Below are 19,531 nucleotides of genomic sequence, written 5' to 3'. Positions count from 1 at the left end.
ATAAATTTTTAATTCAAAACCGCATTCACTTCGGGAAAACTACAAGAGTAATAAGCAAAAGTTGTTTCCAAGCTGCAGAGAAAACCAGGTGACCTTCAAAAACCGCAATGCAAAGACAGCTTGATCATGCAGGTTTACACTGTGCAACATAAAAGATCATGCATTTCCAAATAGAGCATGCTGCACAACTTTTGTTACTATTGCAAATGTTCTTCTGGCTGGACTTCCACCTCCTGCAATCAAAGCTCTACAAATGATTCAGAATGCAACCGTCCAACTGATGTTCAACAAGATCCCAAGAGAGCCTACATCATACTTTTATTTAGCTCTCTGCACTGGATATCATGTGCAGCTCATACAAAGTTCAAGATATCGATGTAGAACAGTCACAGGCTCTGCACCCTTCTACTTCTGCTCCACTAAAAGTTTGAGGTTTGTGTGAAAAAAAAGAAAAGAATTTGATTTGTTCACTAACAAATCTATTTGTTCTAATAACTGCAATTCAATTCAATTTGTTCACTAACAATTGAATTGGCAGTTCAACAAACAAACATTTCTCATTTATGTGCGCACAATTTATACATTTATCTTTTTTTTTACATTGATTTATTAATTCGTTCATTCATTTATTTATTCATTCTTTCATTTAATTGTATTATATTGCATTATTTAATTATTTAGCTATTTATTCATTTATTTATTTATCTATTTATTCATCCGATTATTCATTTATTTATTTATCTATTTACCAATTTATTCATTTATTTGTTTGATTGTACTATTTATTTATTTGTATTTTACCATATTTATTTGTTTATCTATTTAGTAATTAATTTATCCATCTATTTATCCATTTATTTGTTTGCTTGTATTATTCATTTATTTGTATTATTTGTATCTGTCTGTCTGTCTATTGATCATTTATTTATTTATTTGTATTATTTATTTATTTATTTATTTGTTCACTTATTTATTCGTTTGTATTATGTATTTCTTTGTATTTCTTTGTATTTATTTATTTTTTCGTAATATTTATTTGTTTATCTATATATTTATTCATTTATTTGTTTGTGTTATATATTTATTTGTATTTTTGCCATATTTATTTATTTATCTATCTATTTATTTATTTATGGATATTTTTATCTATTTATTTGTTTGATTGTATTATTCATTTATTTGTATTATTTGTGTCTGTCTGTCTATCCATTTATTTATTTTTTGTATTATTTATTTATTTAGTTATATTATATATTTATTTATTTATTTATTAGTTTGTTTGTTTGTAGTATGCATTTCTTTGTATTTCTTTCTTTATTTTTTGTAATATTTATTTATTTATTTATCTATCTATTTATTTATTTATTAATCTACACATTTATTCATTTTTGTTTGTATTATTTATTTATTTGTATCATTCATTTATTTATTTGTTTTATTCATCTGTTTGTTTGATTGTTTTATTTATTTCCCTGTTTGTTTTGGTACGACCAGCTATGATAAAGCATATTGACATTGGCATTGATCACGTTCTACTGTATATGAGATACATATCCAATGCACCAAAAGTGGGAAAGAAAAAGCGCTACTTATTTGAACAAGTACAGAAGGTTGTCGTTTCAATAATAAGTGTCATAGAAAGCATTAAGTTGTTAAGAAGGTTGTTGTTCTTGTGTTTGATCTTTAAATGCACAAAAGCTAGGGTTGTTGCAATTACTATTAGAAATCCTGTTTTTGCTAATAAAAGCAATTTTATCTTTTATGCAATAAATTAAACATGGATCTCAACTCTCATTCCTCCCGCTCTAACTCTACAGTCAATTTGACATTTCTAAACTACAAAACTTTTAATATTAGTATGATTTTCTAGCTTGTTCTATTCTAAACGACCTCTGAAACTTTTTATTACAAGCACCTCTGGTGTTTGTTTTCCCTTTTATGATGAATGCCTTGTTGTATCCCTCATTTGTAAGTCATTTTGGTGTGCACTAAATGAATAAATATGAAGGTAAAACAGTGAAGACAGCTAGGTTAAACCTGCAATATAAGCCGTGTCGACCACATGCATTTTCCATTACGTAACGGTCACTTTTTTTCTCAGTTCAGAAACACGAAATGCATCTCGGGTTGTACAATATGTAGTTGTTTTGTTTGTGACAGGAAGATGATATCGTTTTCAATTTAAGAGATTAAATCTTGTGTAGAGGAAAAGACACAACATCGATCTTAGGAAAAGTTTAAATAAAGAGTGATTTATGACCTCTAAGTGGACGTGTCACAAGACTGAATGCTTAACTAAAAGGAAAGCTGTTTAGGATTGGATATAAAGGGGCCAGCAATGCCGACTATGTGTGTGTGTGTGAAAGATTTATTGAGTGAATACTAATGAAATGGGTATGACCTAGATATTACAACATTGTCATAATTTAAAATGGTTTAAAATTATACTTAGTGAGTTTTTTCACAATCAAAATTTGCCACACTTCCCGTGAGGGTTGGTTTTAGGAGTAGTATGATGGTAAGGCTATATAATAATTGGATTTTAAAATATAAAATACATTACGCCTAATGGAAAGTCCTCATAAATCACAAAAAAACAACGTGTGTGTGTGTGTGTGTGTGTGTGTGTGTGTGTGTGTGTGTGTGTGTGTGTGCATGAAATTACCACGACTCCAAACTGCTCTGGTTCTGAGAGGTTGGCATATTCACTCTTGTACTTGACCAGTGCGTTCAGCTGCTCCTGTTCAGGCAGATGCTTCACCAGATTCTGAAAGAGAGAGAGAATGAGATGAAGAACTAGCCTTACAAAGAATCTGTGCTACATTCATTCAATTAGCAGTTCAACTTTAACCTACAATCTAATTGTTGCTGGTTTAGTTGTAGCTTCTTGCCACTTAGTGGAGCTCCTCATCTAAATCGACTTGCTGGCAATTAATGACACACTAGACTAATTGCGGGAACGATGGATCTCCCTTGAGCGTTCTGGGGTTAAGCTTCTCGCTCAAGGCCGAAACAACACTTTTGAGCTCAGCAACCCGCAAGTTCATGCACAACCCGTGGCTGAAAAACTTGTACGACAATAGATGTATTAGTAAAACCGTTAGGAAAAAGGGTGCAGTGATTGTATTGATACATACTAATCATTAACTATTTTACAGTATTTTCATTTCATTTATTTCATTGAATAATTGAAATGTGGACATTACCTTTACATTAAAAAGTTTTAGATGTCTATTTAATTCTAATATTGTTATAGCATTTGTTTTTCAGCAACTACACACTGCAATTGGACATTTTATTTTAGAAAAAAATGAAATTTTCAAATAAAAATACTAGTGTTTATTTTTAATTACTATTTTATTATACAGTATATTGTTACGTTCAACGTTGCTTTTGTGTTCTTTTGTTTTTGTTTTCTGTTGCAGGCTCACTTCCTTTCCCCCGCATTCTGTCCAGCCCCAGGTGTTCGACTGTCGGTCAAGAAGGCTGTCAATCACCATTATTATATCACTCAGCACACAAATCAGATTAAAAGACCTTTGCTCAAACTGTTCAGGAGGAGCGCCAGAGTCAGCACCTAACTCCTCACTCATGTGGCTTATACAATAACTTGCCTAATTAACCTAACCTGCCTAGTTAACCTAATAAATCTAGTTAAGCCTTTAAATGTCACTTTGAGCTGTATAGAAGTGTCTTAAAAAATATCTAGTCAAATATTATTTACTATCATCATGGCAAAGATAAAATCAGTTATTAGAAATGAGTTGTTAAAACTTTTATGATTAGAAATGTGCTGAAAACAAAATCTCTTCATAAAACAGAAATTAGGGGAAAAACATAAACGGGAGCTAATAATTCAGGAAGGCTAAAAATTCAACTGTATATTTTCTTTTCTCTCTACTAATCAGTGGTTCAGACCACAAACACAGCATCATCATTATATATTGTTTTAATTTAACTAATTAGTAAACATTTCATTTTCCCAATTAGCTGTTCTTGTCAATCATCACCAATGCTACCTTATAAAAGCCAAATACTTCACACACACTAAAAAAAGGCCTATAGCAACAAAGTAATCTTTTTTTAATGCATGCAATCAAGTGAACATGTCTATCCACAGTGTGTGTTCTCTCATACTCTCATGTACCCTTGTCACTCTCCAGGAGACCATTAAATCGCAGACATATATGGAACTCTGAGTAATTCTTATTTATTCATGTACAGTATTGCGATTCTGTTATTTTTCCGCGCCAGATCTGTAGCGCGCAGGTATAGCCATGAACTACAATATAAATCCACATTTAATTAACTGCTTATCTGTGGGGGTTCAAACTGGTTTGTTAGTAGAGTTAGAAAATAAAGCACCTGCTTCTGAGTCTCTGACTTCAGAAACAAAACTTTAAAGCTTAATTTACTCACAGATGAGCTGCTCCAGTGCATCTCCAAATGGCCACTTCATTAGTGCACATGAACATGAGTATAATAGACAGAAAACCATGTTTGTCTGTATCACCACCAAAATGAAAGATTGTAAAAAGCACAGATGCAGATGGCCAATTCCGCTGTTCCCATCTCAATCATTAAGATGAATATGGGGCTGCTTTTAAGTGGTAAGTAGTATAAAATCACAAAGCTTTGTTATGGATCTGAAGTGGATATTTTAAAACTATAATAGTGAGTGAAATGCTGGCGTGCATTAACTACTGAAGAATAGATAAAGCTGAGCCTAACATCAATGTTGAATGATGAAAAGCAGGGGGAAATCAAAGAGACGGTGAATGTATAATGTATTTATAAACCAAAAATGAAATATATGCATTGAAATTGAGAGTAGAAATATGTCAGTCAGAGGAGATCCTACTTTCCCATACTGTCAATCTCTGGCATGACTTTAAAAAGCAGAAATTGTAGTGCGTTTGGATCCAGGCTTGATTTTACTGGCAGCAAACTAGTTCTGATGTGCATACTGAAAGTGCTCAGTAAAACACAGTGGAACTTGTTTATAACGCATTGGTAACTTTGCAGCATTACTGCAGAACCAAACTGATGTGTGGTCATGTCACTGCCAATGCGCAAATGTCTGCTATTTCCCAATCAATTCAAAACGCTTACTATTTTGATGCTTTTTTGTACTCAAGTGATGCATAATGTGAAGCTTTTTTACAGTGGTGCCAGACTTTCTTCAGCACACATTTGTTATCTTTTGGATTTCGTCCATCAAAAGCCAGAATAGAAAATGAAGAAATTTAATGAAAAAGGGGCAAGGAAGGAAAACCATCAAAACCATAATAGCTATTATTATTATTATTATTATTATTATTATTATTATATTATTATTATTTTTTTATTATTATTATTATTATAATTAGTAGTAGTAGTAGTAGTAGTAGTAGTAGTAGTAGTAGTGGTAGTAGTAGTACTATTCATTTTAAAATACTTTATTATTTTTTTTTCATCAACCCAACCACATCCAGAACAGCATAACTCCCATGAACTACATGACATGATCATTTTACTATTATATAAAACAAAACGCAGTTTACATAAATAAATACAAAAATAAATTAAATACATTTTAAAAAGAAGGTTTTATTGTGATTGATTGTTGGTGATCATAGATTGTTGGTGATCAGTGTCGGCCTGATTGAGTAGCTTTAATTGAGTAGCTTAAATTTAAGACCTGTTAAGACCGAAAACACATATTTTAGTAAATTCAATACTTTTTAAAGGCCTAAAATTTAGTTTTTTAAATTTTAGACATTTTTAGACTTTTTAAGACCCAGTAGACACCCAGTTCTTTACATGAGGACTATTTTATCTCAAATAGCATTAATGCAAAGTGCTTTTTCAAATAAAATTTCACACATTTCATTAAACCATTAGTTAATATATATTTTATAGAATTTGTTTTGTAAATATGCTCAGTTTTACCAACAAAAATATTACAAAGCAGCAGCTTTAGAAAGGTGGCTATATTCAGCTACAAAAAATGCTGGCTCAAAATATTGTTTTGTGAAATCCAACTTTAAATCTGATTCTTTACTAAGCTGGTAAATGATAACAAATCTTTAAAATCTGTCAAATGTGATAAATGGTATTTATAATGGCTTAATTTCAGAGTAAGTGTGTGATCAATTGTTATATAATCCGATGTCAATCACATTATATATGCATATTTTATTTTATATCAGCAATAAATGATTAATAATAATAATAACAATACACACTGATAATAATAATAATAATAATACATTTAAATGGACCAAACTTATTTAATTAATTCACAACACCTATCTGTATAACTATATAATATCTAGTTATATAACTAACTACAATGCATCCTTAGGGAGCAAAACTAAATAATTATATTTATAATATTATAATATTAATAATATATTTATAATATTAATTATAAATATATTTATATATTAATTATAAATATATGTATATATTAATTATAAATATATAATTATAAATATAAATAATATTTATAATAATAAAATAACAACAACAACAATAATAATAGTAATAATAATAATGATAATCAGGGCTTGACATTAACTTTTTTTGACCACCAGCCACTGTGGCTGGTAGTTTTCCAATGTTGTTAGCCACTCTGTTTTTTCACAAGCCACAATTTTGTTATTGGGAAAATATTTTTATATGCATAAATATGACTTTGACATGCTAAAAGACTTTGTGTTATGTCCACATGCCTCCTCATTCATTGCACTTCTTGTGTGTTGTGTATGAGCAAATGGGTTAGGGTTCCATAGTGTTATATTGCAATAAGTTTTTATTTCACATGACTTTTCAAAACTCAAAATTAAGGATTTACCAAATTTATCTCTGACCACACCAAACAATAATTATTTCTTAGCCAAAAAAAAAATTAAAGTGCCAAAACAAGCTAAATATAGCTGTACACTATACTTTTTATTTAACAAAAAAATATTTAAAAAATAAGAAAAACAATTGACTTTAAAAAAATATTTATTTTGATGTATCAAACATATGCACAGTAATCTTACCTGACTAAAGATCTCTCAGATCACCAGTTAACTACACATAAATGGAGAGTTAATCGCATATTAAAACAAGGTTATTGTAAAAAAAAAAAAAAAAAAGATAATTAAACCATATAAACAAAAATAACCGTAAGCAAAATAAAGCAGATGAAAAACATACCGTGTGTGATAATGAAAGGATGATTACACGCACACGGTTAAGGTCAACTAATCTGTTCAAAGCGAAAGCAACCGTTGCTGCTTACAAAAAGACAAATTTGGAGCTCTTAAAAGCAGCAAGACTGCATTAGCATAACCTTTTGTCAAGACTATTTGAAAGAGAACCGATCATTTGCCTTCCAGGCACTGTTGCTTCAAGCAAGGAAACGGGAGCGTGTATGATTTAGCACAAGTGATTATCCTCTCATTTGGTATTCACCTGCTTTTTTTTTTTTTTTTTGCTTGCGCGAACACTATTATTTTTTGTTTGTCGAGCTGTTTCTCGATTCTAATATCACATTTGCACACATATTGGGTCATCCTTATAGTCAAACACTGCCAAAGTGGCTAGTAGCAGTGGCTGTCTAACCCACCACAGCTGAAATCTACCCGCATTTGGCGGGTGGCCGGGTGCTAATGTCAAGCACTGATAATAATAATAATAATACTAATAATGACAATAATAACATTAATAATTGTAAAACTAGTTTATTTTTATTCCCAGAGGATAAACAATCAACCTTAACCCAATAACTCAGTAGAGCAGATCAACACATTCCTGGACATGTTAAATAAACAGCTCTGGAAAGCAGTGAAATGGCTGCTGAAGAATTTTTCAAACCCATGAACATAGGGATGCTTTAAAGGTCATGAATGGTGATGAGAGGTGATGTTACCTGGATCATGGGCTCAGTCAGCTGATCCTCATCCACCTCTAAAATCATTCTCCTGATCTCCTCGTAGGGCATACGGAACGACCCAAGGAAAATGGCTATCACAGAGAGAGATAGGAAGAGTGAGAGAGAGTTAGTGAGTTTACATCAAAAGCACTCTGCATTAACTCATCAACAAGCCACATATTCTCTGTTTAAAGAGTGTGTGCGGGTGTGTGCCCACCGCATGCTGATAATATCTGATCAAAAGAAAGAATGAGCTTGACGTACTCTAAATTTGAAACTCACTTAAACTGGACGAGACACGGGCCAGACACGCACTTCAGCTGTATCAAGATAACATTCATATATCAAGGCAACAGAGCTTTCACCTCTGCCTGCATCTGTCACAAACACTCACCAGTCCCCAGCACAAATCTGATTTCAGACGAACGGCAATAAAGTATAGGTGAGAGAACGAGTAAGTAAATGACAGAAGAGCTAAAAAGGGTGAGGGACAGAAAGCCAGGACAGAAACATCGCTTCTTTTTTCTTGCTTTCCCTCTCATTACAAAACTCTGCTCACTGCCACAGAGACAGTTGGACAAAAAAATCTGTCGGAATACATTTATTACAGGAAGGAAGAGAGGAAAAGAGGAAAGTGGTTTAAAAGTTTCAAAACAGGTGCAAGGAGACATGTGTAGAGGAATAGAAGAGAGTCATAAGACGTTGTATTTAACAGCACGAGACAGGTGTTATTGTGTACCTCAAGGTTCTGAGAGAGAAAGAGATGGAAGGATACATGAAAAAGGGACACCTGAAAACCTGTTTTGACACCCACACCCTTTTGCAGAGAAAGAGCAGGTGGGAAATAACTTTTTCATATTGTTTTTAGAATAACATGAAGTGTTTGAAAGATTACCGTCTTTTCTTCTGATTTATCTTCACTGCTTTTTTCATTATTTGTATGTATGCCAAATGAATGCTATTGCATCTTGTTGTATCTGTATGCATATGTATGTGTATGCAAATAAAATTAAATAATATAACATTAAATTAAAAATAAAATTAAAATATAAAATAAAACTAAAAATTAACATTAAAACAAGTAAAAAAATAAAACAAAGCAAAAAGTTAAATTAAATAAAAAATGATGAATATAAAATAGTATTTAATAAAAAAAATATATATACAAAAAAAAGTAAACAAATCACTAAAACATTTGATACAAATAAATAAAAATGTTAAATAAAAAGCTATATAACATTTTATATTATATAATAATAAATATAATATAAAAAAGTAAAAAGAAATAATAAAACAATAAATATAACATGAAATAAATATATATACAAATAAAATAAAACAATTTTAAAATTTATATACAAAATAATTTAAAATATAAAAATAATATAACATAAAATATAATAACTATAATATAAAATCAATAAATTTAAAAATAATATAAGATAAAATACAATATAAAATTATATATATATATATATATATATATATATATATATATATATATATATATATATATACATACATACATATATACAACTAAAATCAAACCATTTTTAAAAAACTCTAATAAAATACAAGATAACATTAAATAAACAAAACATTACTAATATAATAATAAACTAACTAATAAAATATAATAAATATAATATTAAATATTGAATAAAGTAAAATAGATCTAAAATATAAAATAAAATATAAAAAATGAAATAAAACAACAAAAACATTTTTTAAAAAATAGTTAAATTAAATTAAAAAATAAATAAAAATATAATATATGTGTGGGAAAATGTTGCTGCTTAATACATACAAAGGTTCTGTGCTATCTTCGGGTCCAGCACTTTCAGTTCCTTCACTCTCTTTTTGATGCATTTCTTCTCCTCAAGGTCCTCCTCTTCTCTTCGAGCTGGAAATCATCACCATTAGATGTTAATACCAGGCCTAACCACATGCATGCAGAAAACCATGTTCAATACCAGCAGTGTGTGCAAACAGATTCACACACTGACAGTCACAAAACTGACACAGAGCTTGAAGCAGACTAATGGGCTACAGCAGTGGGAACACATTAGACTGCACTTAATTTTTCACCATTACTGTCAATCACATGTAGGAAAGAAACTAGCATTACATATTAAACGCAATCAAACTGAAAACACTGAATAATTAAAGAGTGAAGCACCAAGGGGAAATGTCTTTAATGAGGACCCGTGGGGTTGTGTGATGTGTTGACCTCTCGGGGTCAGATGATGAGCAGGGTGCTATTGTGTAAACATGTTTGCATCATGACTAGAGAGGAAGAGAGTGATGTTGAGTTCTGAATGATAAACTGCATACTTTAAAACCAACATAATGCTTAAAAATATATATGCATAGATCAGAATAGGGATCCATGGTATTTGGAAAAATCTAGTACTGTAATTTTATTATTATTATTATTATTATTATTATTATTATTATTCTGCAATATATAAAAAAATACAATTTCACCTTGAATATCTATTTATCGTTTTAAATTGATTGGGATGATTATGTAGGTTAGTGTGTCTACATAAAATATAATAAACAAACTATAAGCATAGAATAATTCATTAAAGAAAAGTATGGAAATTAAATATACAGCGTTTTAATGTTTTCAGTGGAGTCAAACTGTTCAGCTATACAGTAACCGGACTATTAAATATCAAATAACACTGCATAGTCATCAATGTATAAACAAGTCAATAAAATGTTTTGTGATTAAAGTTTAAAACGGCACAATTTCTTATGCCTGGATGCGTTTAAAATCCTCATTTAAATGCATCACATTGCATCCTCACTTGCAAATCCTGCAATGTGACTATTGCAAATGATCTATGATGTTCAAACAGTAAATCAGTTTAATCAGAAATTATCAACAATGGACAAAAACGATGACTAAGTAAGTAGCTTTAATTTGGACACTTCTATGATGCCCAAATATGCTGTCTAAATAGGCAATACCGGTTGTCTATAGCCATATTCGGACGGCACTAGATTTACTGGGGCATATTATGTTTCATGGACGTAAATAGAGAATATAAACCCATCCGAATCTGCCATGTCTGTCTTTTTCTTACACAAACTCGAGAAAATAACCTACTTTTTTACAGGAAACTCTGTGGTCCTATGAGAAATCTAATCCTGGCTGTCCCCATATGTGTCTGTAATTGGCAAAACTAAAATTCCCAAATTTTTTTATTTATTTTTTGTGTGTGTTTTGATCAAGGTTAACTCTGAACTACAACAATAGTGAATTTAGTTCTGTAAAGATAATAATAATAATAATAATAATAATAATAATAATAAATCATTAAGACCCAAATCACGCAAATTATTTTCAGCATTGTTTTGAACTTCTTTATGAAGACTAACATATACTGTAGATGTCAATGTTTTAAACTTGACAATGTTCAGAATTCTGTCTAGCTATGTAGCTTCAATTTAAACATGTTTATGGCACCCAGACACATAGCTTATTTAAAGTGAGCTGAAACAACACAGTTATTGAGATTTTGGGGTCAACTCAATTGTTTTATGTTCAGTCCACTTAAATGTGTTGCGATAATTGATTTGTGTTGAAACAATATGAATAAATTGTGTGGAACACTGCATTTTTTACAGTGTACACTCTCAGAAATAAAGGTGCACGAGTTGTCACTGGGGTGGTACCTTTTCAAAAGGTACATATTTGTACTTAAAAGGTCCATGTTGTTACCTCAAAAGTATATATTAGTACCTAAAAAATTTAAGAGGAACACTTTTGTACTTTTTAGGTAGTAATATGTACCCTTGAGGTATTAATATGGACAAATTTGTACCTTTTGAAAAGTGAAAACTCCTATACCTTTATTTCTGAGAGTGCAGGTAACTTCAACTTAAAATATGTGATTCATAAAAAGCTCTCTACGCAGTTACTTTCAATCTAAGCATCTATTTTTCTCAAAAAAGTAGGTTTCTTTAGTTTAAACTGGTCTACAACAGCCAAGCACAGAAAGGTAGGTAGCTTACATTGAAACATGTCTATGGTGCCACAGTAACGCTGTCTAGGAAGGAAAATTCTATTTGATTATGACTTTGGCAGCCCAAAATTCTGTCCAGGTAGGTAGTTTCTACTTGAAAACGTCCAGAAATGCTGTCTAGGTAGCTCATTAGGTTTTGAAGCACAGCCCATGAGTGTGTAATGGTCATGCTGAGAGAGTAAAGGGATTGGACTTTGGCAAGACAGCTGTGAAGAATGAGATTAGAGCCACACAGCTGTGATGACTGTAGTAAATGAGGTCACACTCTGACTGTCCTGTGTGCAGTCATTTCTCACCATACAGTAGCTTGCTCTGCATAGAGATTTTAGGAAAGGATTCAAATTAAAATGTTTGTTGTATTTATCTCGATTTCCTGGTAAATATAATACAACAAAAAAACAAGACAGAGGTCATTGACTAACAGGTTAAACAGCTCCCTCTTCAGATCTTGGAAAGAGAGAGGTGGTTTAAAAAAAGAGAGAGGAGCAGATGGAAAGCACTGGGTTTCAATACAAGTTTAATTATTTAAGACACCAGATTAAGAGAAGTAAACGCAGGTCTCTGGAGAGAAGTGCATAATTGTCTTGTGCACTAATTAACACGGCTGTCTGGATACCGGCTCGAAAAACACAGGTGCAGGGTTAATCTACAGGAAAAGAGTCCTATTCATACAAACAACTCACCCAGATGCATATCTAAGCCAGCAAGAGTCTACCGTATACACTCGGGGACAATGACAGTGGATATTCAAAGTAACTACATCCGATGTACAAGATCCACAGGTTATACAGACATTATATACTGTACTACAGCGTTAGAGAGAAGTTAAGAGCAATGGAAACTTGAAACAGGACAAAAGTGGCACTTTTTGGTCAATCTATGGCGAAAAATACATGAAAAGGCAAATCTAGAAAAGCTTCTCACTGACCCTTGTGCATCTAAACAATTAAAAAATCTCTATAGTATAGCCTTTTGAATTACGTTTTGCTTAAAAGGCAGTGAGATGAAAATTATTTAATGAGTGTCAATGGGGGCATTTTTGTCCTGAAGGTAACTAAAGAAAAACACATGCAATGAGGGTGAAATATTTAAAGTTCAATAAAAATGCACCTTCTTCCCAAAAGTGATCATGTTTGCATTAAAATAGGCAAAATGAATCAGTACTGTATTATGATTGCAGTTAACTTCAGACTGCTTATTTAAACACCCAAAAAGATGAGTCATGTGTTGTGACAGAGGGACTATATGCAGAAAACATATGGAGCGTTTACATTACATTTTCAGCTAAAACAGAAAACGTTCATTTAGCCTGTTCATTTACATCACAACTGTGTTTTTGTGACTGAAAACAAGTGGTGTAATAGATCACAGATCTCATGGTTTGGACCACATTAAGGTTTTTTTAGTCACGGATCGGGGACCAAAAAGGGGAGGAGAAAAATGTAATTTGCTTTCCGCTTATTACAAAAACAGTACTGCAAGACACTTTTGGTTTTGATAAACAGAACTTAGAACCTGTAATTTTGTTAAAAATAAAATGAAATAATCAGCTGAATAGAAATAAATTGTAAAAAATTCAGTACTGTGAAAAAATTCTGCTGTTTATAAATGTATAAATCTAACATAATTTGTACAATTCATATTCATTAGTCTTATTTTCAATAAATGATTCAGTTATTCACTTGTAAAACGTCATGTTTCATTGCTAGATGTGTCAATTTTAAAGAATTATTCAGTGGTATATTTTTGACGCCATCTATTAGTTAAATAGTGTAATTTAATTTTTGAGTCAGGTTAAATGCATATGATGGTGATTTTAATCTTTACCATAAACATCAGTGGTTTAACTAAACTATAAACTGTTATGCTAGCACTTTGTGTTATTTGACTGTAACTGCATAACTAACACAAAAGACCAAAGACTGAATCTCTTTCTTGATTTTTGTGTTTTTCAAACACAGATTTGAATGCATCGATTTGAAAGATTAATAAACATATGTAAATCAACATTATTCATCATTTAGGTAGCGTGGATGTTGAGATCCTGATCTTTTAAATGATTAATCGCTACACTGAATGTCTAAATGCAAACTAAACAACTGGTGACAGAAGTGTCTGCAAATGTTTCATCTGAAAAGTATGAATTTACTTTACATTACAACCAAAGCAGAGATGCATCTTTTTACACACTCACAACTTGTGGTACTTGTGGAGCTGCGCATTGATGGATTTGCTCTTAAGTGTAATGAAGATTAGGCCAAACTGAACTGAACTAAAATAAAACTTTGAAAATGAAATAAAACTTTGAAAACTGGACTGGCACAGTTTCAATTTACGAGAACTTCTATGTTAAACTGCTTTGACACAATCTAAATTGTAAAAGGGCTATAGAAATAAAGATAAATTGATTTAAAGACAAAGCCGCCAATAGCAATTTCCTTACAGGCACTGTTTACTAAGGTAACAGTAGCAAATAATGGCCCAGCATACGGTTAGGGGTATGAATAATTTCAGGCTTGACTGCACATAAAGCATTATTGAAAGTGTAATCACGAATCGTTTTTAAAATGTTGTCATGTAAACGTGATTTTTTTTTTTTTAAAACACAAGGGAAAAAAATTTACATATTTTCATTACAATGTTGTCATGTAAACGTAGTCTTAAGGTCCCAAATCGCATACTTATGCACTACTCTACTCCAATTTGTAGTATAAATTGTGTAAGTAGTGCATTCACACTGAAAACTAAAAATAATGAGTGCATTTTAAATCCCCAGATGATGCACTTGTTCAACTGGTAAAATGAAGTGTGGAATGATGGACACTTCACACACTCAATGGCTGCTGCTTTGCTCATGCAGTGGAAGGGGCGGAGCTATCAGGCGCTCATGTTGGATTACTTTATTTACTTGGGATTGTAACAGCTAAATTCTCCTACAAGAGTGATTATACCGCCTCTTGATCATGAACGAGGTTATACTCATGGCAGGTATTCTTGGGTAGTTTGGTGATTTATTTCACTAATTTGAAAACTGACAAACGTCACCAGGGATACACTTTAAATTTCTGCTCAGTTAAAAACCCTTAGTGTTCCATTTGGGATGACACTACATTCAAATACTATGCTATCAAGTGCAAAAGTGCATAGAGTACAGTGAGCCATTTGGGACGCAGTCTCCAACAAACACACACACTTACCGTGCTTGGGTGTGACTTCCACAGGTTCGCTCTCCTCGAAAACTTTGAGTGGACAGCAAGAAAACAGAACAAGAATGCAAATAACATACCGGCATACAACCGCCAACAGAGAAAGACAGCGAGAGCCAGAAAAACTAAATAAAATCTAACAGACACTGCAAAAAGAGCCTGAAGAGCAAGACGTAGAGACATGATTTCTCATTAAATTCCACAATTAATTGTTAATTATGCTAAAACTCTGGAGTGGACAAATTTGATTTGGCAAATTGCAAGATGGCTAAAACTTGAGGAAGTGAAACCCAAAAGAACTAATTGTAATCAGTTGGCAAGATGGAGGAAGATCATTAAAGATTCATGTCCTTGATGTAATTGGAACAAATTGGCTGATTTATCCTGTACATCACATGAGGATATCAAAGATCAGCTCAATTGCTGAAAGATGTAACGCATGAAATGCATGATAACTTGCTCCTTTTCAGTCATCCGCGATGTACAGATATAGCGCTCGGCGAATGTGAACTCTTAAAAGAGGCAGCGCACAGTGGGAATATTGATCCGGAAGCACAGGTCTCCATCTAGCCACCCTATTCATATTACCCCTCTTCTACAAAAAGAATAGAAAGCAAGTGTGTGTGGGATAAAGATATGCAGTATTGATCTGCTGATCATGACTAACAGCCGTGCCATCAAATCTACACCCATTCATTACACACACACACACAGCGCATGCACACTAAACACATATACAAGTCAGATGATGTATGATTCATAGCGCAGTCTCTCAGAGGCACACAAAACCAAAGTGTGTGTAACGGCCTTCGCTGAGACTTTAACTGCTCGAGTATATGGCTAATAAATTTATGATACTATGGCCTCTTTAAAGCTTCTAAAGATTGTGTTTTTCCTGCCTTTGAACAGGAAAGCGTCTTGTAAAGTATTTATTTCTTAAAGGAGTAGCCCATTCAAAAGCAATTTCTAGGAGGAGGTTAGGAGGAGTCGGGTCTCAAAAGTGATCAAAGTTTTAATTGAGATTTCAGAGCTTAAAAATCTGGCAGTGTAGTTCGTAATCATGTACGCCACTTTTATGGGGCTCAATTTAAGCTTGTGTAAATCATCGGTTTGAAAGAATAAACATTTAAGGTGATTAAATAATTATATCCGAAAATAATAACGTTGTGGGAGAATAAAGAAAAGAAAAAGAAAATAAATGTGACAAACACTGAGAATTTAACACCTTTTTTAAAAATATAACTTAATCTTTAAGGTCTCCAAGCTGATAAAAGCGTGTTATAATATTTTGCAAGAGTGCAACACTATGAGACGTAATCTCTGTAGACCCATTTAACCACTAGTGCTGTCAAGATTACCGGTTTTCTACGTAAACCACAAAAAAATTATTTTATTTAAAAATTATTTTTTCTGCTTGTTGTTTGTTACAAAATTGCATAAAGCCACAAATATTATCTGTTTCTTCATTCTCAGGTATAAAACTTTGTGTAATGCATTAAGTGTGTCTCTAAATAACTCTATTATCCACTTTTTAAGAGTTTTTAGGAGCTTTGAAATAATGACAGGGTAATGTAATGTAATGTATATTTATATAATACACCCAAAGCGCTTTACAATCATGAAGAGGGGTCTCTCCACTCCACCACCAGTGTGCAGCATCCACTTGGATGATGCGACGACTGCCACAGCGCCAGCGCGCTCATTACATACCAGCTATTGGTGAAGTGGAAAGACAGTAATGGAGCCAATTCGGTGGATAGGGATGATTGGGAGGCCATGATCGTAAGGGACCGCTAGAGGGACTTTGGACAGGACACCAGGGTTACACCCCTGCTCTTTCACGAGAAGTGCCATGTGATTTTTAATGACCACAGAGAGTCAGGACCTCTGTTTAACGTCTCATCTGAAAGACGGCGCCCACTGACAGTGTAGTGTCCCCTTCACTTTTACTGGGCATTAGGCCTCACGCAGACCACAGGTTGAGCGCCCCCTGCTGGCCTCTCTAACACCACTTCCAACAGCAACCTAGTTTTTCCCAAGTAGTCTCCCATCCAGGTAATGACCAGGCTCAGCCCTACTTAGCTTCAGTGAGTAACCGGTCTTGGGCTGCAGGGTGATATGGCTGTGGTATTATGGGTATTATGTCCACTGTAAAAACGGATTATTTACTTTAAAAAAAGAAGAAAAAAGCCTTAAAAGCAGCAAGTTGACTTTACTCAGGTAAATTAAGTAATTAAGTAACCCATTGTAACTTAGAATAGTTAAATTGATTTGACTTAATTTTCATACTTATGCACAATTTAATTTACTTAATTTAACATTACTGTGTTTACTTGATTATTTTAAATAACGTCAACTAATACTTTTAAAAGAAACATGTTTACTTACTTATTTCAAGAAAAGTCAACTAATACTTTTAAAAGAAACATGTTTACTTATTTCAAGAAAAGTCAACTAATACTTTTAAAAGAAACATGATTACTTACTTATTTTAGGTAAAGTCAACTAATAATTTTAAAAGAAACATGTTGACTCATTTTAAGTTAAGTCAACTAACACATTTTAAAAGAAACATGTTTACTTAGTTTAAGTAAAGTCAACTAATAATTTTAAAATAAACATGTTCACTCAGTTTAAGTAAAGTCAACTGATACGTTTTACAGTGAGGTTCAAAATATTAAATATATCAAGCTTGCCTAAAATAAACCTTATTTCGTGTTAATAAAATACTTTTGAATTGCAGAACTCATTCAGCCGCAATATTTCCATTCATGAACACATTTTGCATGTCTATAAACAGAATACGGTAGACTACACCAGACTGAACTATATACTGACTTACAAGCACAGCTGATTATTATTAAACGAAAAGTACATTACTTTAAAGGTCTTTCAGAAAGGTGATTTTTCACATATTATGTACTACACTGTCATCATATTAAAGGCCATTAAAAGTCACTATAAACATCCTTTAAAGGACTTAGAAATAGAGCAGAGTTGCAGCGAGAACATCAATGTTGAAGAGCCTACAAGCCGATTCAGTGATTCCTGCCACACACTAGTAGTGAGAAGTCATTAACCCCATCAATTAACATTTAGATGGCTAATGAAAGGGCAACTGACATCAAATGGTCTAACATGGAGTCTCCTAATGTCAAGAATATATACATCTAACAAAGAACAGGCAGATAAGTGGGCTGATGCTTAAGTATTATATATATAAACAGAACCTGAGTGCTATATCATGATAGTATACAGCATAAATCCTGTATTAATGTATAGAGTATGAAAGGTTTTGCACAGAGCCACGCAAAAGATATAGAAATTGAAAAAACTAATAAAATAAATAAATAATAAAATTGACCTTTTAATGTCCACTGTGGGAAAAACTAAATATTTAATATTGTCTTGGCTAAAATTATTAGAATAGTGAAATAAATAAATACATATTTTTAGATACTAATTCTATTTGTGTGCGGCTTCTTCCAAAGAAGGATCTTATTAAATAAACATTTAGACAGTTTAAATTAATATTTATATGTGATCTCTTTTCTCAAAATAAAACATAAGACATAAGTTATGTCTTTTATAATACAATTTTTTATATACAATTATACAACTATTTCTGACGTAATCCTGCTTAATGACACAGTGCAGTGCTTTAAATCTGACCTTACATGTGCTGTCTTAAATTTGAAATTAAAGTAGTGAAACTGACTGCTAAAGGTTCAGACAGGGGCAGACGGTAGTTCAATGAATAGATGGAGGGATGGATGGGTAGTTCGATGGATTGATGGGTAGTTTGATGGATGGATAGACAGATGGATAAACGGACAGTTTGATGGATGGACGGACAGTTTAATGGATGGACGGACGGGTAGTTTGATGAATGGACATACAGACGGGTAGTTCCATGGACTGACGGAAAGGTAGTTTGATGGACGGATGGACAGAAAGGTAGTTCGATGGATGGACAGATGAATGGTTAGTTCAATGGCCAGATGGATGGCCAGATGGAGAGATTTCCTTACGGATGGACAGATGGGTAGTTCGATGCATGGATGGACAGACAGATAGTTTAATGGATGGATGGACGGACAGGTAGTTCAATGGATGGACGGAAAGATGGGTAGTTCAATGGACAGATGAACATGTAGTTCGATGAACAGACAGATGGGTAGATTTGTGGATGGACGGGTAGTTCAGTGGATGGATGGGTGGGTGGGTGGATGGATGAATGGGTGGATGGATGAACTGACGGACGGGCGGACGGACTGACAGGTAGTTTGATGGAAGGACCGACAGACATGTAGTTCGATGGATGGACAGAAGGGTAGTTTTGCAGATGGACGGACGGGTAGTTCAGTGGATGGATGGATCGA

The 19,531-nt window shown here is 32.8% G+C and overlaps 1 protein-coding gene and 1 long non-coding RNA gene across 8 annotated transcripts in view; one reads left to right on the top strand and one right to left on the bottom strand.

Moving 5' to 3' along the window:
• Window positions 1–19,531, top strand: part of LOC137496713 (uncharacterized) — a 473,958-nt gene that overhangs the window by 57,815 nt on the left and 396,612 nt on the right. The gene's annotated exons all lie outside the window — the stretch shown is intronic.
• diaph3 (diaphanous-related formin 3) overlaps window positions 1–19,531 on the bottom strand; it is a 478,885-nt gene that overhangs the window by 198,639 nt on the left and 260,715 nt on the right. For 5 of the 7 annotated variants that reach the window (XM_087272225.1, XM_087272219.1, XM_087272221.1 and 2 more), the window contains 3 exon segments: window positions 9,714–9,809; window positions 7,904–7,998; window positions 2,666–2,767 (listed from right to left, as the gene is read on the bottom strand). In XM_087272225.1, coding sequence (XP_087128351.1) covers window positions 2,666–2,767; window positions 7,904–7,998; window positions 9,714–9,809 — 293 coding nt within the window. 7 annotated transcript variants of the gene reach the window in all.

The sequence above is a fragment of the Danio rerio genome, chromosome 11, assembly GCF_052040795.2.
Source record: "Danio rerio strain M-AB ecotype USA chromosome 11, GRCz13ab, whole genome shotgun sequence".
NCBI classification, from domain to species: domain Eukaryota; kingdom Metazoa; phylum Chordata; class Actinopteri; order Cypriniformes; family Danionidae; genus Danio; species Danio rerio.
The sequence above is the reverse complement of the archived record's forward strand: the minus strand, read 5'-3'. Positions and strand labels throughout refer to the sequence as shown.